The following is a 24,071-nucleotide window of genomic DNA, read 5'->3' on the forward strand; positions in this document are numbered from 1 at the left end:
ATCATTTTATATCATTTATATCATCTCGTGGTTGTTGCAATGGGCTATATGAGCCCTTATCCTGAATAGTAACCTGACTTTGAAATAAGCCAGCCCCCACAAAAACCTTTTTGGGAGAACAGGCTGCACTTGTGCTCTCATACCTGTTTGTGAACCTTTGTAAGCTGCTCCAGGTTGTTCTCAAGAAAGGATATCTTCTGTTTCTGTGCGGCACTCCCGGCTCCATCATCGCAGTCCAGTTCGGCACTCTGTGAGAAGGAAGATCGCTGTTCACACGGGGCATGACTCACCGAGGCAAGCAAGAGAAAACCCTGAGTGCCCACAGGCACAGAACCATACAGAAGTATACAGCTCAAGGATGCCGACATTCATACTGTCTGAGAAAATACGGGGCAGAACTATTGCGTCATCAAAATTAGAATAATTTTAACTTTATATAGCAATTTTCAAATGAACAAATTCTATCATAACATATATTGAGTTTTCAGCTTATTTTTAGCTTTTTTGTGTTGTCAGACGAACAGTGAGGTCAAAACTACAGAGAGGAATCCCTGCCTTGAGTCTGTAACATTTAATAAGGGCAATTACCAAAATGCCTGCAGAAATACACATGAAGGGACTGACAGCAAGAGTTATTACTTTCCCTGGTTAAAAAAAATGAAAACATACTTTCTTGACACGGGTTGTGAGGTCTTGAACAAAAAGTTTTCGAAGGTTGTGGAGTGTCTGGAGCTCTCGGGCCTGTAAAACAAACACAGGAGTTTGAAGATCATTTCAGAAAATGGGCACATCCGTCCAACACTAAGGAAAAATAATCATACCAACAAATCAATGATAACAAAGACCTTAGGGGTACTGAAATTTTCCTGTTGAAAGAGAGGAAATTAAGCAATTGTGCTTTTCTTGCAGTAGATCTAACATTTCCTTAAATCTGCAAGAGTTAGTGATGTTCACTCTTTCTTTTGAGGAGTTCTGTGTTAGTTTGTGTACTATTTCATTGTATATACAATGAATGTCCTTGAGATTTGCGTTAAACTTTGTCATTAAATGCCAGCTAATCGGTACCCATCCTATACAATTATACAGCAGGTTTATACAAATGAAGAAATTAGATAAAAAAACATTGATTGGTGGCAGAAAACCTGCAGAGCTGGTATAGCATTCAAAATTAGTTCTCAACCAAAGGTAAAGATTCTAAAAAAAAAAACTTTAAACTTCCTAAGAATAATTTCTAATTCCCTCATAAAGACCACACAGATATTGCAAGATTTTAAACCCAATAGCGTTCTATTACATAAATATTCCAAATTCACTATGCCTATTTTCCCCAGGAGTCAATAAATACTGGTCAAGTACAAACTCAAAAGTAGCTTTCAGTCCTTTAAAGACCCTGCTGGTATCTGTCCAGTCTGGTCCAGGCCAGGCCTGCAGGGCTGACACAATACTGACGCACTAATTATGTTATCGGAGGGAGCTCTGTTCAAGGCTCTGTAGGGTGAAGTAAGAGCCCTACCTCACACTGGCAACAACATCAGCCCTAACGAGTTATTTTAAAACACAAGACATTCCACAGGTTTTCCTCATACTGTACGTCAGGCTTTCTTACCACTGTTTCCTCCAGACCCTTGAGGTCCTGCTTTGCTTGCTCTCGTTTTTCATTGAGGATGCTGAATAAAAGAAAAACAGCAACAGGAGCTGTAATAAAAACTGAGTGTTCCTTAGCAGTTATCTTTCTTCCAGTTTTCATTTTTTAAACCGCCGGTTTGATACCTCATATTATCCTTTTATTTCTTTCTCTCAACGGGGAATTACCGCCTGAAATTCCAGATGTGCTTCTCACTCTGTCCCAGGGAGGATAAGCTTCTTTCCTCAATAACACATCTCTGGTGCCATCTGCCTTTTTTGCACACTGTGAGCCCAGCAGAGTTGGCACCAGGTGAAGGGTGCAGTTCTCACTGACAACCCAAAGCCTACAAAACCCATGGGGTCTCACATGTAGGGGTCACAACCTGGGACGGTACCCCCCGGGGTCACAGCCAGCGAGTACTTGGCCAGGCTCCAGTCATTGACGTCAGTGGTACAGGTCTTGCTGCATTTCATACATGTCATGGTATCCTGTTTCCTGCACTTGCACATGTCTTGTCTCCAACTGCTCCTTATCTAACTAAACTAAATTCCTGAGGTACAGGGTACAATGAATCTGAGTTTAAGAAGCTCAGAGCATGCACAGTCACTCACACTGAATTTGCAGAGTTTAATAAGCCTGATCTTCTAGAGTGGTTTCCCAAGGCTACAGCTACACACAGGCAACAAGGGTCGAGCTGCTCCAGTGGCAACAAGAAGAGATTTGTGTAAAAACCTACATCAGGTTCTGCAGCTTCGTGTCCTTCTCCTGCTCCTCCTCCTTGAGCTTCTCGCAGTCCGAGAGCAGTTTGTTATGCTCCAGCTGCAGCTTCTGGTTCAAGCTAAATTGTCAAACAACAGGTGTCACAAAGGAGGAGAAACCTCAAGTTCGGTACTATCTGTACAAATGAGCAAATGCCAGGAGTGGTGCAAACACCACAGCCATGCGCCTCAGGGCCCTGGAGTCTCCTTACTCTTTCAACTCGTCAATCATTTTCTGCTTCTCCTCGATTTCATCCCGCAGCCTGGACAGCTGTTTCTGGTGACTTTCTCTGTGGCTCTCCATCTGCTGCTCCAGAGTGTTCTGCACATAGAGAAACGGGTCATGTTCAGTTACGAGTGTGTCTGGTCCGCACACAGATTCTGCCTTCAGCAGGCTGTCCAAAGACACCGCCATTCATATTGAAAAGTCACCTCTTGAATGAATAAAACCACCCTCATCAAATATATTGTTTTTAACACTCCTCATGGTTGTGTACAAGCAGTTTTTTTTAAACCAGCAACACATACGATTCAAATTTAACCTCAATATCAAACAGTTCTCAAAAGTAGCAGGCAATGTGCTCCAAATTTATATTCACTACATTTCATTTGCATAAGAACTGTCTGACTATTTTAAAAGCACAAGGGTAAACTTATATTTAGTTTCACTTTCCCACGGAACACAGAATGAAATTTATAATACAACAAACGTACCTTCATCTCCTCTGCGTCCTGCAGCATGCTCATGTGTTTCTTCTCTTTGTCCATCACCGAGACTTCATGCATTTTCTCTGAAAAAATCAAGTATATTTCGTTCTGCATGATCCTTTTCGCACAATGGAGACATTCAAGGGAACCGAGTGGGGACGGCATGGGGCGCACGCACACGCACAACTGAGAGACGCTCATGAACTGAACCGATATCACCTTGTGCAGATGAGAGGAACCAGAGCACCTGCAGGAACCCCACATCGACACACAGGGAGAACATGCAGACTCCACACAGAAGCCAGAGCCCAGAATCGAACTCAAGACTACCACGACTCCAGAGCTGCAGACAGCATTCATTGCTAGCAGCCACACTTCCACTTTATTCCTCACACAATCAGAGCCGAAAAACATCTGGATCCTCTAAAGACGACAGCCGAGCTGGTATTCCAACCCCTCGAGGAATATGCTGGATGGGTCTCCAGAGTGCGGCTCCGCTCCCCCGCCTTACCCTGGGCCTGCAGCTTCGTCAGCTCCTCGGTCAGCGCGTCCTGCGTCTCCTCCAGCTGCCTCTTCTTCTGCTCCATGTTCTGCATGTAATCCGTCAGGGACTTGATCTTGGCTTGGTGCTGTGGGAGCAAGCCAGCACACCGAGAACTCAACGCAAGCGCATCTTCCCGCCTGAAGAAGTGCTTCCCACCCGCGGCAGCTAACAGGAAGATATACCCCAGTCACAAGCCCTGGATTCACTGCAAACCTAAAATGCGGTCTGCTGCCTTTCAATCAGGCGACAGAGAACTACAGTATATAAAAACTCAAGGTATGACCTGGAGAAAGGCATCAAACTGGCAAAACAAGAAAAGAAGGACAAACTGGAAAAACAGCTTGAGTACGACTCAAAGCGCATGAGACAAGGGTTGCACACTGTCACGAACTACAGGGGCATCACCAGCGTTATTTCCTCTGCCGATGTATCTCTACCAGATGATCGATCAGCTGTCTCCTGTATACACAGACATTCTTACCCTCTCTCTTTCTCTGTCAGTCATACCAGGGTGCTTCCAGAAAACCACACTTGTGCCACTGCCCAAGAAGACCAAGGTAACTTGTTAGAACAATTACCGTCCAGTGGCATTCACTCCACTGGTCATGAAGCTCTGGAAAGACTGGTATTGTCATATATAAACTACCCCAGACTCCGTTGAGCCAGTTCAGTTTACTTGTTGTAAGGTACTGTCGACAATGTGTGGTGTTGTCTGTTGTACTGTGCACGTCCTGGGAGAAAGGCGCGTGAAGGAATCCCACTGTACATGTATATGAGGAAATAAACTCCTCTCCCCATCATTCCAGCAAGGATCTAGGTAAAGACAACAGGCAGTGCTGTAACGGCCTGGCTCATGTTTGACGCCTAGGGTTTTTTATAAAAAGTGCATAAAGTGCATAAAGATCAAGGGAAAAAACTAATTTCACAAGGTCATCACAAAAAAGTGAAATGATGGTAGAAAAAGCTTCAGCTTTCAGGTTTGTTTCTGTTAATTATACTTTTTACCTTGAGTGATGACTTCAGCAGCCAAGCACAAGACACACTGCCTGAATTGTCCAGCCTGGGACTACAGTACATAACGATCTGGGTCAACAGGCCGTTGTATTTCAGCTGGAGGGTGTTATCAGGTTCAGATGATGTTTCACCAGATAAATACCCTGAGTATCGCAGGGTGATATTTTCAACAAGTACAAGAGCACAACTCAACATATGTGTTAAGATAACCTGGTGTGCTTGTAGCAAAGCACTAAAACAAAACACATTTGGAGGCATGCGTTCTCCTACAGGAAGTCTATGGTTTAACGAAATCTGCTGGACAAACAGAAGCTTAAATCCTCCAAGAAACGATTTAAAGCGAGACACTAGGACGTCACTGCTTGGCTCTAACGAGCAGACCCTGCCGAGGCGAAGGGAACAGCTCGTTCGGGCTGCCTGCTGGATATGTCTCCCCCGGCTGCTACCTGGGAGATGAGCAGCTGACAGGAGGCCAGCTCCTTCTCGTTGACCTGCATCTTGCGGCTGGTGTCGGCCTGCGAGGTCTCCAGCTGCTTGCAGCGGTTCACCAGCGACTTCACCTCGGACTTCATCTTGCTGATGGCCAGGCGCGCCATGGTGAACTCCTCCTCGATGACGCCGTTCACCTCCGTCATCTGGAAGCATTGTGGGAGAGTCAGACTCGCCTCGAGCGGCGGAGACACTCCAGGGGGCTCCAGGCTCGGAACACCAAACAGCACGCTGGAGTGCTTTGCTAAAAAATTAAAACTATCAATTTATACTGAAGGCCCAACAGATCTATTAGATTGGTTAGATTACTTCACAGGTGAATCCACAACTGGAAAATAACCTCCTACATTTATTCTGTACGGACACTTGAGATCAATTAAATACAAAATATGACGTCTTATTCTTATTCCGAGGGTAACAGTAACAGACAATTGTGAATAGGCTGCAGTCTCTTTCTCTACCACAAGAGAGCTCCCTGCCACTTAATTTTTGTCTGTTGACTTTGTTCCTCAATGTCTTTGGACTTCTCACTGTTGGATTTCAGCTCTGTTTTGTCAAAATACAGATTAAAAATACAGATAATTTTGTTGGAATTTTTTACCTTGATTTTTAATAATTTCATGTCTATTACAGTCCAAGATGCTGCACATTTCTGTGAAACACAGAGTGAATTCCCCAGACTGAGCCCGGAAAGCCCAGTCAGACAGGACACTTGCCCTGGGACTTTTGTCAACTCTGATGGATGCAACATCTCTAAACCTGACTGCAGAAGCTAATCCAGATCCAGAAGCAATGGCCACATGTGGCCTGATAGCCAGAACTGCAGCAGGGAATGTAGCTTAGACACTTTAATTAGCTGTCCTGCACAAAACAGCAGGAAACAAAGAAAAAAACAACCGTCGAGCACTCTAGATTCCTGGCACAGTGGTGCCCACAGAGAGAGTCACAGCCCTCACCACGACCCCTGGCACAGTGGTGTCCACAGAGAGAGCCACAGCCCTCACCACGACCCCTGGCACCTTGGTGCCCACAGAGACTCAAGGCCCTCACCCCTTTGACGTCATTGGTGCCGATGATGGCCCCGATCTCGTTGAGGTCCTTCATGAGGAGGTTGAGGATCTCAGCTGCTCTCTTCTTCTGGTGGTTACTGAGCTCCTGCAGTTGGTGCAGCTCCCGCTGGACTGACAACAGGGAGGTCTGCGGCGCGGTGAACAAAACAACAACAGCAGTGGTTACACAGGTCCGACCCGGGTCCCTCAGGGCATTCAGTGTGAGAACACTCTGCTCCAGGCTGGACTTCCACCCAGACTCCTGCTGCCTACTGTGTTTGCTTGTGTTCTGCCTCCTCCAGGTCTCCTGCTTATAAAGACCGAATGATTTGTCTGATATGTCACTTCTCCCTCTAGTGTTCTCTTTGGAAGGCGCTGCTTAATACGCACAAATACTGTAACATCCTGAAGCACCAAAGTGCTCCTGGAGTCAAGAAGATTAAAAACCACTAAAATGTTCTTGGACTGCACCCCAGAGGAAATGTCAGGGAGGGCAAAGAGCTGTTTCACCATACGACAGTAAGCAGGGAGTTCCTTTCCCACCCTTCAATCTATTCATACTGAAATAACAACACTATACTGGAAGGTTTTTAAAACCAAAATGAATGACATTATGGGACGAAGGAAAGCCACTGTTATTTTCAAAATAAACTTTAAAACATCAAATACAGTTTCTGGCCCCCAAGCGCACACCCTGCTCAGCCTCTGACAGTGCCAGAGGAAATACAAGCACAGGCTGCCCTGACTTCTTCCCAGGCCTCGCAGACCTATCTAACTGACGGTCATCCGAGCGTGCTCTTCCCTGGGAGACCAACGCCACAGCCAGCCACACTCCCCTTACTGTTTTCTGGGCCAGCTCGTCGGCCAGCTGCTCGTTGGCGCGGGTCTTGTCCTCCACCTCCTGGGACTTCTGGTCGTAGTTGACGGCCAGCTCCTCCAGCGCCTGCAGCACCTCCTTCACCTCGTCCTTCGCCGCCTCGTTCTCCATCTGCAGGCGCGTCAGCTCCTCCTGAATCTTCTCGTAGTCCCGCCGGGTGGAGGCCAGGAGCTGCCACAGACACGCACACACAACCACTCTTCGTTTGCGGTATGGACAGCCCCCTCGCACTCTTTTTACTCGAACTGGTCACATCAGTCTGATCTTCCTCCCGGCTCCCCAGTCCCAGGTGTGTCAGGAGGACAGAGTTTCCCTGACTCCTCTCCTTCAGGCTCAGTATACGGCTGACGTGGAGACTGCTGAGCGCTACTGAGCCGGCCAGCACAACGACAGGAGGCCATTCAGCACATCTAGGTCACTGGTGACTAACTGATCCAAGGATCTCATCCAGCTGCTTCCTGAGAGAAGAGGCTCAGTCGGTAAAGGGAGACTGCGGTGACCAAGGTCAGTGTGATCCCAACCATGAGGGTTCGGGCCTGGGCTGTGACTCTAGCCCACTGTGGCCAGGATTCTCCAAGCAGTGGCGCACAACTGGCTGAGCACCGCCAGGGGTAGGGTGGGATTGGTCGGCCATGGCTCTCGGCCACACGGCGCCCCCTGCAGCCCACAGCCATCCCTGCAGCGCTTATAGTGGGCCAGAAGATGATTGGCTCTACAGCAGAGCAGGTAGGAGGAGCCTGTCTGCACTTCCTCATTCTCCCCCTGTGAGCAGAGGGGTCGTTGCTGTGGGTCGAGACAAAGTCACAACTGGTGATTCCAGTTGAGGAGGGTGTATGATTAAAAAAAAAAGCGTGAATCTTAATTATTAAAGAAAGTTAAATACTTAAAACTAACAGAACAATTATTACACAGAAGGGAGGAATTAGAAACATTTGCTAGAAAGCCAACTGTGCTCATTAATCAGAAAAATGAACAATCTCTGGGAATGGAAGTGCACTGGCTTGTGCATTATATCCACTAGAGGGAGTAAAACACACAGTAATGGCTTTATTAAAGAAAATGTGCCACCCTCACGTGTTTTAATCATTGTGAAATTAAGGGAATTGACAAAGTGTGTGGCGAGAGCCTGCCACTGTTATCCTTGCTCTGTAAATAACCGATGTGTCATGTATATGGGTGTGGTGGGTCCTCATGTGATTCTGTCAGGGCTGTGTGTGAAGACCACCGACATCCTTACCCTCCTGACCACACTGTGATCATCAAGAGCATCGTGGACAGGAGAAACCCCAGGTCTCACTGGAAGTATAACTGCTTCTACTAACTTCGGCTTGCAGGGGTGGCTGAGCCTCTCCCAGCGGGCTCCGGGTTGCAAGGTGGGGTACACCCTGGACGGGACACCAGTCCATCACAGGGCTGACAGACACACACACACTCACCCTGGACGGGACGCCAGTCCATCACAGGGCTGACAGACATACACACACTCACCCTGGACGGGACACCAGTCCATCACAGGGCTGACAGACATACACACACTCACCCTGGACGGGACACCAGTCCATCACAGGGCTGACAGACATACACACACTCACCCTGGCGCACCCAGAGGACACCCACCTGAACACGGGAGGAACATACAAACTCCACACAGACAGCACCCCAGGAGCAAAGCTGAGCCCAGAGCCCCTGCACTGTGAGGCAGCAACGCTGACCACTGTGCCACCATGACCCCTCCAATAACTACATATCACTATAAAAAACTCATCCATTCATTCATCTGTTTCAAAAGAAGAGCCCATTTATTTAACTTTTTCCTGTCTCAGGAAGTGCCGGGTGGGGACTAATGTCTATTTTGTCAAAAGCTTTCACCAAACTCACTAATTACAATTACTCAATTATTTGGCTTATGCTTTTATTCTAAAAGTGCATCCATTAATACTGCTGAATATTTTACTGCTCGAGAGTACAGCAGCAGTGTCACATCTCGGGATCTGAACCCACAACCCTCCAGTCCAGAACCCTAAGCACTGCTCAGTCACCTCTGTGTTACTGTTTAATATGAATGTGTCTGAACACAGAGATGCCTCCAGCCTTCATGAGGCGACACCTAATAATTCAGATTGAAGTGTCTGTGCTGGATTAGAATCAGAACAGCGACTGACGTGCCCAGCCTGAGTGACTGATGTTGGTAGGCGATGGTGTGAGCTGTTATCAATTAGCACAGCTGAGCGGACCTCTCAGCGTCTAAGCACATTTCGCTCCGATCAAATCCGAGGGGATTCTGTCATCTTTTATAAAAACCACAACCCAGTGCACAGCGCTCATTACCTGTTCTTCAGAAGACAGCTCTTAGAAACCCCCGTTTTCACTGACAAGACTGTTAACGGGATTAACAGCCACTCCCACCTCACCTCCTCCTGGTCCAGCATCTGTTGTTTCAGTTTCTCAGCTAGCTGGCTCTGCTGATTAATCTCATCATCCTGCAGCAAACGGAAGAAACCACAGCTCGTTTAAGCAAAACGGATCTGGGAGCTGGGAAACGTCATCAGCGAGGCTCCTGGGTACCGGGCAATACTTCGGTTCCATGTTCACACGCACAGAGGCAGGTTTAGTCAGAGGGGCGTTCCCCCCTTCTGCCTCAGGAAGGTAAGAGGGCCGTGAACCTGCAGCAGGGCCAGTCTTAAGACTTCTCCACCACTGCCTCCCACAACTGGGTTTCACCGAGGAGGAAGTCACATGTTTCAGGAGCTATTAGCACCCTCCAGAGTGATCTACAGCACTCTGCAGATCTGCGCTTGTTCAACTGGGTTTGAAGGAATACTAAGAGGTGTGGACAAATTCTGGAAATCGATCATGACAAAAATGATTTAGCTCTTGACATTTTCTTTTATGACTATAATTACAATAACAACAGAACTTTTTTTAAGGGAAACATATTATCCAATCCATAACTTAATCTGCTGTATGACGTTTTTTTGTTTGTTTGTTTGTGTTTCTTCCGGGGTTTGACCAAATCAGGAGGGCCTAAAAGCTGTAGGTTTTGGATCCTAAGCCGCCTCCTTTTCCTTCTTGGAAACAGAAACGGTTCGGGCAGAGATGGTGGTATGTCTTTAATTAAAAACTAAAGTTAAACGTTTTCTTTACAGGTTTTGCCCCAATAGTTGAAGCGCATTGCCTTATTGGAAGTTGCGGCAGTGGCAGTGGGATACTCTCGCAGTGTCGGTTTTATTACTGTGCTTTAGGCACAAGGCGCGTAGGCGCGGTGCGCACCTTGTCGTCCAGCTGTTTGTACAGTTGGCTGATCTCCTCCTCGTACTTCCTCTTCTCCTCCGTGGAGACGAGGGCGATGGACGGAGCCAGGTTGTCGATGATGGGCGTGTTGTCGCACGTCTCCAAGCTCTTCTGCTCCCTCTCGCTGAGCTGCTCATCTTCGGGGACGGCTTCACCTGCGGCACAGTAAACTTCACACTAACCCGCTGGGGAGACTGCGGAACTTTCTGAATAAGCGACAGACGAAAACTCGTCGGAGTTGCTGTGCGCACTTTTTTGTTTTTGTTCCGTCGAGAAGTAGTCGTTTCAGTTCTGAACGGGCAGAGCCGATCGGGCTACCCGTAGAGTCTGCAACGAAGATGATATTCTGATCAAGGCGCAAGACACCGTTTCCTCGCAGCACACACGCGGAAAAGATAAATCGCACATAAAAACGAAATAAATCCCACATTAAAGAGGTGACATAAGAAAGTCGCAAGAACAGAGGACGTGGGGAGATAGCTGGCGATGCTCGGCGCAGAGTCAGCTGTGCAATCTGCAAAGCCCACACCGCGTTCTCCGGCGCGTCCCGCATTAATCCTCCTCCCAGCACAGATGTTATTAAGATACAGCGACCCTGAGCCGAGCAGCCAGCCCGGGAGGAAGAATGAGGATGGGGCCTGACAGCCGCTTATCGGCGCTGAGCAGAAAGTGGATCTGACGGCACTGCACTCTCTATTGATCACGGCCCATTACCGACCGCTCGCTCCTCACGCACCAAAAAAAAAAAGTTCCCCAGCTTATCTGCTGTTTTACTTTAGGAACCTTTAACAGCGCTGGTAGGAGCATGGGGACCGTTGGTGGTCTTGGTACCACTGGCGGTGTCATTTTCAAAACGGATGGGATGGTTTAGCGCGTCTTTTTAAAGGCTGATGAAGGGTGCGCGTCTGTTGTCACCTCCCTTTACAAAAAAAATAAATAACGCTTTGATCACGTGTTAAAACCCGTAAATACACCCGCAAGAGAAGCGAATGTCAATCCTTCTTGCAGTGACGCTCAATGCTAAATTGGCCCTAAAGACCGATGCATTTGAATTAGGCCAAAGGCAGCCGGTTTCCACAGCAACGCTGCAGCACAGCGCGGAGATGATGGAAATCCCTGTGCAGCAGACGTCGGGTCGGTGGAGGGGGTCGGGACGCCTTTCCTCACAACCAGGCTGACAGCAGTCCACCCCCCGGGACTGCGAGAGCACAGCGATCACCAGGGAAATACGGCATCCCTCTTTACATCAGAGCCCATCTCTCTTCACTTCCCCTCGACACCGTAACTCAAAAGTCACAATGAGAACGGCTAGGATAAGCGCGACGACAAGAAAACCAACAATGGCGCTTTTCTCTCCAAGCAGCGTTAGCGAAATGACAAATAACCCGAGGAAGGTGTAATGAGTAATTGGAAATAACACGGGGTGTTATGTATCCCTTACTGTTACATGGCGAGATTGAAGGCAGTAAACACAGCTGTAGGTCCCTAATCATCTCATAATGAAGTTTTAGAGAGACCTCAAAGAAGTTCTAATCCCCAGACTTAGTTTTTCAAATTCTAATCTCTCACTGCCCTACACCTGAAATATACTGGCTGTTTTTAACAGTAACACGAAGAATAATCTGCATTCTTGGGTCTGGAACTTTCACTACTGCCTCTCAGACTTTATTCTTCTTCTGAGAGAGTAGACGTTTTTGTCATCTATTACACTCACAATCTGAGCCATTCGCATTGGTGACCTACAATTCCACACATTTCAATCCCAACCATTGAAGCTACACTTATCTGAAAGAATCTTATTCTGAAAAATAACTTCAAAACAAAACCACAATAATCATTCTGAAAAAAAATCGTTTTTTGCTACACTGATCAGGGGAAATTATTAGCTCCGGCATGAAGCATCACTGCAATTGTTTTTTCTCTGTCCCATCTGGATAAACGTTTCTGTCCAGACTGACAATCTTGTTCTCCATGAGCAGGATCCTGCTCTTTGCTTGTCATTAAAGCAATTTCATCAGCCATACTATCAACTGCATGTTTCAGAATGGATGATGAGCTGTAATAGTTTCTCACTATTTCGAAAGCCTGATCTTTAGTGTAATCCACTGAAATTCTGAAATTTCAAAACTGTGCACAAACCATTAAGACGATGTTTGTCTGCTTGCAGCAGCCTGTCCCATTTATACAGTTATAAGACCTAATGGATTTGGGAAAAAAATCAAACAATGGCTGTAATGTCTATAATAATCTACCCTCCCTCCCAAGTGAAGCTGATGCACAATCTCATCTCCAACCACAGATAATGGACAAGCCCATGTGCTGGGAAGCTGGCTCCTGGTTTATTCAGTTGTTGATCTAAAAAGTAGAAAACGTCGTAGTTGTTTGTGCTTCTATATTCCTGTTGAACAGAGACGACTGCGACAGCACCTGATACAAGTACTCCAAAGCACTGACAGAGTCCACCCAGAGAACCTCTTCAGAGCGACCAGTGAAACGCACTGTGAGTGCCAACTATGTGGAAGGGCATTTAAAACCAAGAACAGGAGGCACTTCTTTACCCAAAGGGTTGTGGGGGTGGGGAACGAGCTACAAAGCCACGTGGTTGAAGCTGACACTTTGACCTAATTCAAGAAACTACTAAACAGGCCAGACAGGTGCAGCAGCCTCCGTCTGTTCGGAGCCTTCCTGGAGCTCTTCCTTCGTAACGAACGCCGCTGGTCAGGGGTGAGGGCACAGGGGACTGACTTGCCTTGACCCCGAAAACGTTCAGCGAGAGGAAGGAAACAATCTTACAGAAAACCTCGACACAAATTAAAGTACGGCAGGACGCCCCCCCACCCTGGATATTAAATTCTGCACTGCATTGTGCTCAGCCTCACACGTGGGTGAGGAGCCAGGAGGCCCACCGGACACGGATCCCCTCCGCCCTCACCGTTCCTCCAGCGGCTGAGCTCCGTCTCCAGGCGCTGGATCACAGCCTTCAGACTCTTGTTCTTCTCCTTCTCCTTCTCGTACTTCTTCTTCCACTCCTCGGCCGTGAGCTCCAGGTTGAGGGACACCGTGTTCTTGATGGTCTTGGCCCTGCGGGGGGAGAGGAGAGCCCTTCCCATCAGCCCCTCGGCCCCAGACGCCTGACAGCGCGCCCAGCGCTCGGCAGTGACGGCCCACGACTGGCCCACAGGAGGACTGAGAAGAGTTATTGTGACCCAGTCTGAGAGGCCTGTAACTATTATTTTGAAAGGACTCAATCATTTTAATGCATTTTATTTCTGAGGCAGATTCTATAAATGGCTCAGTGTACTTATTGGATACAATACTTCTGAGAATAGGGAGCAAGCAGTCCCTTTAATTAAACAGTATTCATTAAGGGCTGCCTCTCTCTCTCTCTCTCCACATTAGCTAGGACTAATTAAAACAGTCCCTTAACCTTCAACACCCAAAACAATGATAATAGATTTTGGAGAGCTTCTGTCATTAGAAAAATGAAGAGGGATAAAGCCATCCTCATTTAAATAAAGGAGACATGTGCCATTAGGTACAGCAGTGTATAAAATGAAACCATGTCCATTATCTTGAACAGACCACTCAGAGGAAAATGATACAGTGTAATGCAGAGCTACAGAAACATCAGTCGTGCAGACAAGCAACTGTTCAGTGTGTTCTGTTTGTTCCCTTTCTTGTGTCTACATGAAACAGTCTTGGGAATTTAATGAGCAGGAAGCAGAGGAGCAGAACTTGGCCAATAAATTTTTTTTTTTTCATTTCAGTTACTTCACATTACAGGAGAATCTCAGAGAATGAAAAGAGGCAGGGATCCAGCAGACACTGCATCTAATCTACAGTACCAACAAGAAGCCTGTCTCAAATGTACTTACTGCAAATTAGTGCAAATTCTACTCAGAAACCTGTAGGATTATTACAAAACTCAAATCAACCTGTGCCATGCGCATTCATGTCCAGCACATTGCCTAGAATACAGACAAAAGTCACACGAGGGATTATATGACAGTAGTGCTGTCAATCTCTCTGGAGGGGGAGGCCATTGGTTTCCTACTCAGATTCCTGGAACAGCTTCTCTGCCAAACTATCTCCCACTCTCACGAGCCTCCTCACTGGATTGTTAAGAGTGCCTGACTCATTCAAGTGACTCACCCCAAGGGCCACAGTACAAAGAACAGATACAGAACCACGAAACCCCATACTACAGCATCACAGCACCATGTCTTGATCAATGTGTTCCCATGACCTGGGAGCCCATGACTGCCAGTGTCTTCTGTGTGGCACAGAGCTGGCAGCTGTGGTGAGACAGGATTTTTACTCAGATAGACATGATATTCTTCTCCCATAATGTGTACAGTATTTTGTACTTTTAATCTGGTTCCAGCCTGCAGGAGATGTGTTTTAAGTCACCCTTAAATCAGGAATAAAACTGATAATAATGGGCAATTATTATAACTAAACAAGAGCAACAAATTAAATCTTCCTTCTGTTGAATAGACTTCCATTGTTCATGCAAGTGATTTACTCTCCTTGCTGAGGAATGTACATGGCACATATACGCTTCACTGTTCAATTAAAAGGCACAGCATAAACTGTTACGAAGCGTAGATCAGGACCCTATGCAGACGATAGAATCTGGAAGGGAGTGCAACAGACACGGGGAGGAGATGGGAGGAACTAGGCAGGTTGATGAACAGGGGAGCGTGACAACTGTGCCCTGGTGCTCGGGGGGGCGTGGTCCAGGCGAATGAGTCCAAAACAATCCGAAAGGGGAAACCAGGAAGAAGTCCAAAAGTCCAGTACTGGGTGATCCATCCAAGACAAAACAAGACGAGGTTAAAAACCGGAACGGGATCCGGTGCAGGGACAGGGAATAAAAATGGGATTGACGAGGGCAGGCGCTCTGAGCCCTGGACTCAGCTGGGTCAGGACGCCGGTAGGAGACCTGGGACCTCAAGCCGCGGGTGTAGGGCGACTTGGTGGTAGGCGGGCCTCTGGGCGTCCGTCTTCCAATGCAGAGCCCGGAATAGAGTAAGCTTCTGGCTTTTAAGGAGGGACAGGATTGGAGGCAGGTGCACTTGATCAAGAAAAATGTGAAAGAGCCGGAGCGCCCTTAAGAGGAGGGAATACAATCGTGACACAAACAAATCTGTCAGAAAGATGATCTAGTCACAGCATTCAGGAAGTAGAGCCAAACAGGGGACTGGCATACGGGAAAAGCAGTATTGTATCTCTGGGCTGTGGCAATAAAAGAAAAATGATTACTGCTTGTTACTGATTCAATGACACCTTCAAACACAGAGTCTGTCTGGTTTTACAGTGGAGGGAAAATAGAGCAGTCCTGCTGGAGTACAGGATACACCTAATTAATGGCACAAATTAATTTAAAGATCCATATGACTGAAGCCATAAAGAGCCAACTAACATACTGTAAGGTGATACATTTCTGATTTAATTATTATGTAGAACATTTGAAACAATTTTAAAAAGAAATTACTTTTCTAAACCACACGACACTGCCATTTTCTTTCTTCATGTGATAAATAAGCAACACATAACAGAGCTATGAATGGCTTATCTTGTTACCAAGAATAAACTGTACAGGGTCTCAGTAGACAACTGACCAGGCACTCATAATAATCCTCATACTTATGTAGCACTTTTGTGGACACTCCACTCAAAATGCTTTACAGGTAATGGGGATCCCCTCCACCAACTCTCAGTGGGGAGGAGACCAGAGTGATGAAGCCAGTTCAGAGATGGGGATTATTAGGAGGCAATGATGGGTAAAGGCGAGGGGAGAAATGTGGCCAGGATGCTGGGGTTACACCCCTACTCTTTTTGAGAAACATCCTGGGATTTTTAATGACCACGGAGAGTCAGGCCCTTTGTCAGGCCAAAGGATGGCCCCTTTTTACAGTACAGTGTCCCCGTCACTATACTGGGCCATTAGGACCCACACAGACTGCAGGGTGAGCGCCCCCTGCTGGCCCCACTAACACCTCTTCCAGCAGCAGCCTTAGTTTTTCCCAGGAGTCTCCCATCCAGGTACTGGCCAGGCTCACACCTGCTGAGCTCCAGTGAGCTGCCAGCTGGGAGCAGCAGGGAGATGCTTCAGGTGCCTCTGTGAATCCAGGCAGCATGGCTCCTCGGGGGACTCTTGCCTGGAAAGGAAGGCAACCACAGAGGCATGCTCTAATGGTACCTCAGTCTGCAGCCTGCGCTGTGCTACTTTCTTCTCTGCTGTTAGCCTGAAGGACTAACTCCAAGCCCATATCTCTGGCTGCAGGGTTAGTGGTGTAAGAGTTAACAGTATCTCACCCACTCACCCTTCCACAGCAACGTCCCCAAGAAACCGTGTTCCTCGTCTTACTACAGACTTACTACAGAGAGCAGCCAAAGTGTCATCATATTGCCCTGTTTTCTCTAAAGGAAAACCTCTCCCTGTGCACAACTACAGATACAGCATGGAGCTCCAGGACTAGGGAAAGGATTCATGTTTAGCCCTGGACAGTATTTAGTAAAAATGCAAAAAGGATAAGCCAAAATCCTAAAACAAGCCAGTAGTATTCTTTAATCCTGCCTGTTTTACAGATGTCTCCATTTTGTTGGCTGAAAAACATCCTTCATATCAGCTATGACTCCTTCATCATATTTTTATCAACAAATTAATCACAAACGTTCAAGCATATGTGTTTCTTTTCTTTTCTTTATTTTTTGCTTGCAAATCTCACTAGATGGCAACCACAAAAAAATCACAGTAAGAACTGACCAGAGTGAAAAGGGAAAATGATGACTGATCAGATCGATGATCAGAAGCCGCCCCTCCCCCTGCGATCCTTACTGTACGGACCTGCAGCAGGCTTACAGCTTGTGTGTATTCAGTCCCCGGGGGTGGGGGCTGAGTTCCTCACTCACAGCCCAACAAAAGCCCATTTAAACCTGCTGTGTGCTCATTCTCTGATGTACTGCATCCTAATCACCGGTGCACGTTCACGGGGAAGTAATTTTCTAGTCATTTCCATTCACTAACACTCCGGCTTCTTGCTCGATAAAATCTCAGACTTAATTTCAGGGTGAATCTGAATGCCTCCCCTCTCTCTTTAGTAACTGACTGCCGGAGTGCTGGGCTCCCCGTCAGGAGACGAGCCACCTCTGCAGCACGGTCTGCGTCAGCACACGTCCCTGTCACTGCAGCAGCATAGTCTCCCCACGGAAACAGCCACAGCCAGAAACCAGGCCGAGCCTGCAGCCCCTGAGCAACACTGGCTGCTTACTTAGGACTCGAAGCCCCTTCCTTTATAACAGCAGGCTTAGCGTGAGAAATCCAAATAGTTAATACGATACAGCTAGAAGACAGAGCTACTTTAATTGCTGTATCTACATGAGCAAAAACAACATCCGTGTGCTTCACGGTCTGAAGGAATTCCATTAAATCGGCTGGGCGGTTTGAGAAAGCTTCACCTTGCTGAAAGGCATCCCAGTTCCCAGAGCTGCTGCATATTTCAACAGCCCTGACTCCCCGAGCAGGATGACATAGAGACCCTCTTAACGCTGTACTGAGCAGCTTTTTAAATTTAGAGCACAAAGAAAAATCATAATAGCTTCATATTATCTAGTGGCAAACCAGAACTTTCAAAATACAGTATATGACCTAAATCTCAATTGCCGATTTAATCAAAAGAGGCCCTGTTTATTGCATTTGTATTGAAGGACAGTGAGACATCCTTTAAATCAGATGACATTTACACTGATCAGGTTACACATCACAGCATAGGCCTACTGCTGGTCCGTGACTTGTTACTGAAGGAGTTCCAACAATTAAATAACCCTTCCCTTTCTCTGGCTTACGACAGACTACATTCAATCCTGTGCACAACTCTCAGACACAATCAGGAGTCACAATATGTCTATTTATGATAACCAACAAATTACTCAACATCTCCTCCACCAGTGTTTTCTACTACAGTATTCAAATAACTCGGATTCTTATTAGGGTGCCATGGTGCTGCAGTGGTTACGATTGCTCCCTCACAGCTCTGGGGTCCTCGGTCCGATTCCAGACCTGGGGAGCCGTCTGGGTGGAGTCTGCATGTTCTCCCAGTGTTCGTGTGGGTTTCCTCTGGGTGCACCAGTTTACTCCCACACTCCAAAGACAAACTAGTGGGTTCATAGGCTTCTGTGAACATTGGCCCTGGTGTGAGTGTGTGAACGTGTGCGTCTGTTAAATTAACATAATTTGTTTCTTTTTAAGAAATCCATAACGTTCGACTTCTTCTTTATGTGCTGTAAAACACAGCTCTATCAGGATTATCTTAAAACAACATGGTTAGAATTTCAGCAGATCACAACAGAATTGTGTTGCTGCACAAAGAAGAAAGAACATGAAAAAAGTAGAACTGTGCAAAACATCTGAGACTTTTGCACAGCATTGTAAATATCACACTGATTGACAACGGACAAAATCTAATTAAATGTTACTGTTCTATTATTAAACTGATAGTGCAGACTGCACGTCAACAGTTATAGACAAAGATTGCTGCAGCAAAGTGTTTGAACAGAGTAAACACTATAGAACACTATAAAGCTGTCTGCAGTGTGTTAGGGAGTGAGAATATACTGGTCTCATTTACTCATTTACTAATCATCAATTAACTATAAGGACTATAAGGACTAAAAACTAGACTGTCGCCGTTAGATGCACAGGTGCTTGTTATTGAAAGACCTATAAACAGAGATATAAAAAAGTCTACAGTGGGAGACAGGTGCATTTTTGAAGAGGGGGTACTTCTGAAATTCAGCACCAATCAAATCCCCATCATTGTTCTGCTCTCCAGAGAAACTGTTATATCTGAGCTGGGGTTCTGCTGGAGATGTCTGATTACTGATCAGCCCAGACGGACTCTTGAGCCCGAAGGCAAGCAGACAGACACTCACAGCCGAGTATTCCTGCGGAGCCGCAGTGTCACTCAGAACAGCTCTGCCTCCCCACCGGCACAAACAGCACAAACAACACTCCAGTCCCTGCCAGAGAGTCGCTTCTGCAAATCTGGGGATGTGAGCTACCTATAAAACAGTTGGACCCTGCTCAGGTGTCTTCTCTGTACCTTTCAGCAAGGAATTAACCTTTGCTTGTGCCTTTGCAGCCAACCCACACTGACACATCGCCCTGCTTGCAGGATAAACAGTAACTGAAAATTATATTACAGTACAGAACTGACAACAGCTCTATAATATAATGACACACCTGAAGAAGGCTCCACGGCCGAAATGTTGTGTTTTCTCTCTTCTCTTTTCATCATGGAATAAACCTGTTACTTGTTCCATTGTAGACTACGCATGCTGACGCAGCTGCCCACCTGAACTACTATATAATATAATGCAGTATAGCAGTTAATATAAGGGAGAGGACCCAGTTTATGCACCTCTGAAGCTCAGCCCCCACCCGGGCGACACACCACAGCCCTGCTGCACAGCAGATCTGGGACAGGCGAGAGAAACTGCTGCACCTGCTGAATCAAGGGGGAACTCCAGGGCAGCCAGACTGTGCCCATCCAGCTGAACTATCCTGTAGATCACCGCTTCCTAGTGGCTCTCGTACTCCAGTCCTGGGGATTGGCAAAGACTAGAACAAAACACACACAGTCCTTCTCGGTTCTCTAACAAACCGGGGGAAAAAACAGCTGTTGGCTAACAGCTGTAACATCTTCATGACATACTTTGCGTTGGGGGAGTCGAGAGGGAAGAGAGAAAGCTGAAATGCATGGCAGCAGTGTTTTACTTGTCTTTCTGAACACACAGCACTGCCTGTTAAGAGCCTTATCCCAATAATTCAAGGGTCTAAATCAGGGACCCCACCTACCTCTGCCCAAACATCAGGGTGGACTTTGTCTCAGCCTCGTTGAAGACCGAGGGGGAGCAGCAGATGATAATGGTCGTTCTGCAGTTGCCTCCCAGCGAATCCTGCAGGATTCTGGTCATCTTGCTGTCTCTGTACGGAACATGGGTTTTCTACAGGCAAAAAGACAAGCCCACCGACAGAAACATACATATTAGAGAGGAAATTTTTCATAGTCTTATGATTCTTGAGAACTGGACTTGGACTCTAAGCCTTTCTGTCTCTGTTAAAACTTGGTTTAGCTCTGTAAGGATAGGATGGCTCACAGAACACCAATTCTGATTCTACCATCAAGAAAGCATCGTAGCTCCAATAATAAGTTATATTAGACATTCAAATAAGTATTTTCTTTTTGCTTTAATGACATTGAGTTTCTTTAAGAGTTGGTTTCTTGCTGTAACTGCTGGAAAAGAATCAAAATGATCAACTAGTTTTCTCTGAGGATGTCTCTCGGTTCTTTAGTCTCTCATTTTCTTAACTGAACTGGTTTTAGCTCTTTTACTCTTGACAACCTTACAGTACCTGTATTCGTGAAGACATGCAAATAATTTTAGTCCTTTTATTGTTATCAACAAACAGTACCGTACAGAATATTTCTACATTTACATGCAGAATGGAGAGAGTTTATCACACTGCCCTGGTATGTGATGTCCATATTAAGTCTCTCAGTAGAAATATTGTCGTTCTTGTATATAAAAGCAGCAAAGAGCCTCAGTCTCTCATTACTGTGAGGCTCAGACATAAATAATGATGAGATAACAGTGAGTGAAGACGGGAGGACTCACAGTTCCCTCTGCGAGTGCCGAGATGACATTCCCCAGCGCTGACAGAGACTTATTGATATTTTTAGCTTCATCTAATACAGCTCCTTCTGCTCCAGTTTTGCTGACCTGAGAACATAAATAACAGAGAGAATAAGATGCCAGAAAGAGACAGAGAGCAGGTTCTTCCACTCCTAAAGGCAAACAAGCCTTACTTTATTGCTCCAATACATCCAGTGTAAAGTCATTTGTTGGCTTTGTGAGGACAGACAATGCGGATGTAAGCAGAGATTGACATTTCACTGATCCATATGTAGTTCCACAGCTCCTCATTACACAACGCAGTCCAGCTCTAACAGCTTTCCTGATTTACAGTGTTCCTTTCAATGAGTTCACAGGGCGCCCCACAGCAGCCAGGAAATGCAGTATGCACATCTTCTCTTCATTAAAAACAAGAACCAGAGACAGGTTTGTAAGGTGGTGCCATCATGATGCTGTGTACATGCTACGTTCAGAAGACCGACCTTTTCACTGCCAGCCAAGTCCACCAGGTACAGCTTCCCAGACAGCTTCTTCTCTGTCTCCACGTTTTCTTGTTTGATGTTAATCAAGAAGATGCTGTGGCTCCGGGAGCTGTGCTCATTCATATCTACGCAAATCAAACAAAGTAGTGCGCATTGCAATTGTCATTTTAACATGATAACTACATGTTCTAAGTATGCAATCTTTAAAACTTGTTAAGTTTAATAAAAGATAAAGCCTTTTATTTTAGTTATAATCTAGAATATGGCAGATTCTTAGATTGAGTTAAAAGTGCCTAGAACCAAGCCCCTCTAGTATAGTCACATACAAAACCCCAGCATTACTGTAGCCTTAGAAAATTCATGAGTCAGCAAATAACTTCTTGAGAGCAGTGAAGATAACGCAACATACTGTCAGTGATACATACTGGTAACAGCAACATGACGGTTAGCTTTGCCCTCATCGATGACATCCATCACCTCCTCAGGACTGGACACAAACCTCTCTGTGCAGCCCTGCGGGAAAACACCAGCTTCCAGTCAGCCTCCACTTTCTCAGAGCGTCCAAACACCGCTTTGTAGAGCTGCCTTACAGCTTTCAAGATTCTCCAGAAAAAAACTCTTCAAGGTCAAAGAAGAAAATAAGTAACAAGCGTGGGGCTTTCAGCCTGGAACAAGACGAGTAGACCCCTCACAACCTGCTTACCTTCACGTAGGGAACTCTGTTTTTGTCCTCATGCACAGCGAGGTTGGTCTTGGAAACTTCAAACAAACAGAAGAGAAACCACATGAGCATTAATTTAGATCAAGATCTTCATCTCCTAGTTCAGTGCTGAGCTAGACCCTGAAGTCTACTGAGACTCTGTGCGTGTGTGTGCATCTAAAATAACCATGTTTGTGGAAGCTGGAACAGAAACAGAAAAGAAGTTGGTATAGACATACTGTGCTTCCCTTCATTTGGTCATTCGATTTTCACATTAGTGCAAGCAAAAACAGTCAGGTCCTGCAGCATTAACAGCTCCTACTACTTGATGTCAGCTTGTTGAAGATCAGGGGGACTCACAGCTTTCAACATGTCACAATCTTCCCTGTGCTTTACATCTGTCAGGTCACTTTATTTGCGCAGAGCACTGTTATGCCAGTGTTACATACAGAACTGTGCCCACGGTGTGTGCTGCCTGCGTCACTTTCCCTCTCCAGTCTGCCTCTACAGGGGGTAATCCTGGCTCCCTGCACTCCACATCTGTGCACCTCTGTTTAGGATTTTTTTTTCCAAACCCAAGAGATAAAAAGAGTTGTCTGTTGGACACCTACTCACCATCTAGCAAATCTCTTATCTTGTCCAAGTAAATTTCAAAGTAAGACACCTGAAGGAAGGGAAATGTAACATATGAGAGAATATATCAATCAAATGAATCAATTAATGGCACTAGCCAAAGGTGAATGATGTTAGGGCTATAAGCTGAGAAAGCACTATAGCCCTCCATGAGCTGAGACTGCCACCCTAGTTTTAATGCATCAAAACAAGCTAAACACAACTTTACAGCTAATGAGTAATACTGCATGACACATACCCAGGATGCACTCAGCTTCAATCATCAGTCGTTAGTGCAGCAATCAGTCCCTGATCACTAGTGCAGAGTGCAGCAGTCAGTCCCAGTTTCTGATCTCCAGTGCACAGTGCAGCAGTCAGTCCCAGTCCCTGCTCTCCAGTGCACAGTGCAGCAGTCAGTCCCTGATCACTAGTGCACAGTGCAGCAGTCAGTCCCTGATCACTAGTGCACAGTGCAGCAGTCAGTCCCAGTTTCTGATCTCCAGTGCACAGTGCAGCAGTCAGTCCCTGATCACTAGTGCACAGTGCAGCAGTAAGTCCCAGTTTCTGATCTCCAGTGCACAGTGCAGCAGTCAGTCCCAGTTTCTGATCTCCATTGCACAGTGCAGCAGTCAGTCCCCGTTTCTGGTCTCCAGTGCACAGTGCAGCAGTCAGTCCCAGTCGCTGATATTCAGCAGTCAGCACTTAGCTCTGCTATGTAGCACTCGGACCCATTCACTGATCTTCAGTCTACAACACTCAAGCCTGCTCACTGATTTTAAATGCAAAACCACCTCTTCCTGCTTTGTACTCAGTTTGATCAGTAGGAAACTTTTCACCTTCCATTGCAATGATATGGACAAAACTTGGGAAAAATTCCCACCATACTTAATACAGTACATAAATGCCTATAAATGCCCCGACACATACAGTAATTCAGCATGACAGCTTATGAAGGCATCACCAGAGGAACCCAGCTCTGCAGAGTGGAGACTGCTTATTCTCACTCCACTCCAGCCACTGTCTAACACCTGGCTCACCTTGATGTGAAACTCCAGGTCTTCGTCCATGGAGTAGATGTGATCGAAGATGTCGTGTGCGATCCTGGGGATGATCCCCATGAGCTGAGGGTCATGCAGCTTCCCCTGAGGAACAGGACAGGACAGCAGCTCACACACAAGCATCCCGGGGCGGGACGGCTTGTCTTGAGAAACAACTGGAC

General features: G+C 46.4%; 1 protein-coding gene across 1 annotated transcript in view; it reads right to left on the reverse strand.

The window, feature by feature from the left end:
* The window catches only part of kif5c (kinesin family member 5C), a 48,714-nt gene that overhangs the window by 9,110 nt on the left and 15,533 nt on the right, over nt 1-24,071 (reverse strand). Inside the window, exons 4-23 of the mRNA XM_088606255.1 lie at nt 23,890-23,994; nt 22,856-22,904; nt 22,244-22,299; nt 21,966-22,053; nt 21,541-21,665; nt 21,041-21,145; nt 20,220-20,368; nt 13,290-13,438; nt 10,337-10,512; nt 9,478-9,546; nt 7,031-7,237; nt 6,191-6,337; nt 5,098-5,286; nt 3,605-3,722; nt 3,100-3,176; nt 2,598-2,707; nt 2,364-2,465; nt 1,607-1,667; nt 670-741; nt 144-248 (exon numbers count right to left, since the gene is read on the reverse strand). Coding sequence (XP_088462381.1) covers nt 144-248; nt 670-741; nt 1,607-1,667; nt 2,364-2,465; nt 2,598-2,707; nt 3,100-3,176; nt 3,605-3,722; nt 5,098-5,286; nt 6,191-6,337; nt 7,031-7,237; nt 9,478-9,546; nt 10,337-10,512; nt 13,290-13,438; nt 20,220-20,368; nt 21,041-21,145; nt 21,541-21,665; nt 21,966-22,053; nt 22,244-22,299; nt 22,856-22,904; nt 23,890-23,994 — 2,259 coding nt within the window. The remainder of the gene's footprint in view (nt 1-143; nt 249-669; nt 742-1,606; nt 1,668-2,363; nt 2,466-2,597; nt 2,708-3,099; nt 3,177-3,604; nt 3,723-5,097; nt 5,287-6,190; nt 6,338-7,030; nt 7,238-9,477; nt 9,547-10,336; nt 10,513-13,289; nt 13,439-20,219; nt 20,369-21,040; nt 21,146-21,540; nt 21,666-21,965; nt 22,054-22,243; nt 22,300-22,855; nt 22,905-23,889; nt 23,995-24,071) is intronic.

The sequence above is a fragment of the Lepisosteus platostomus genome, chromosome 14 (genome assembly GCF_059453375.1).
Source record: "Lepisosteus platostomus isolate fLepPlt1 chromosome 14, fLepPlt1.hap1, whole genome shotgun sequence".
Lineage (NCBI taxonomy): Eukaryota > Metazoa > Chordata > Actinopteri > Semionotiformes > Lepisosteidae > Lepisosteus > Lepisosteus platostomus.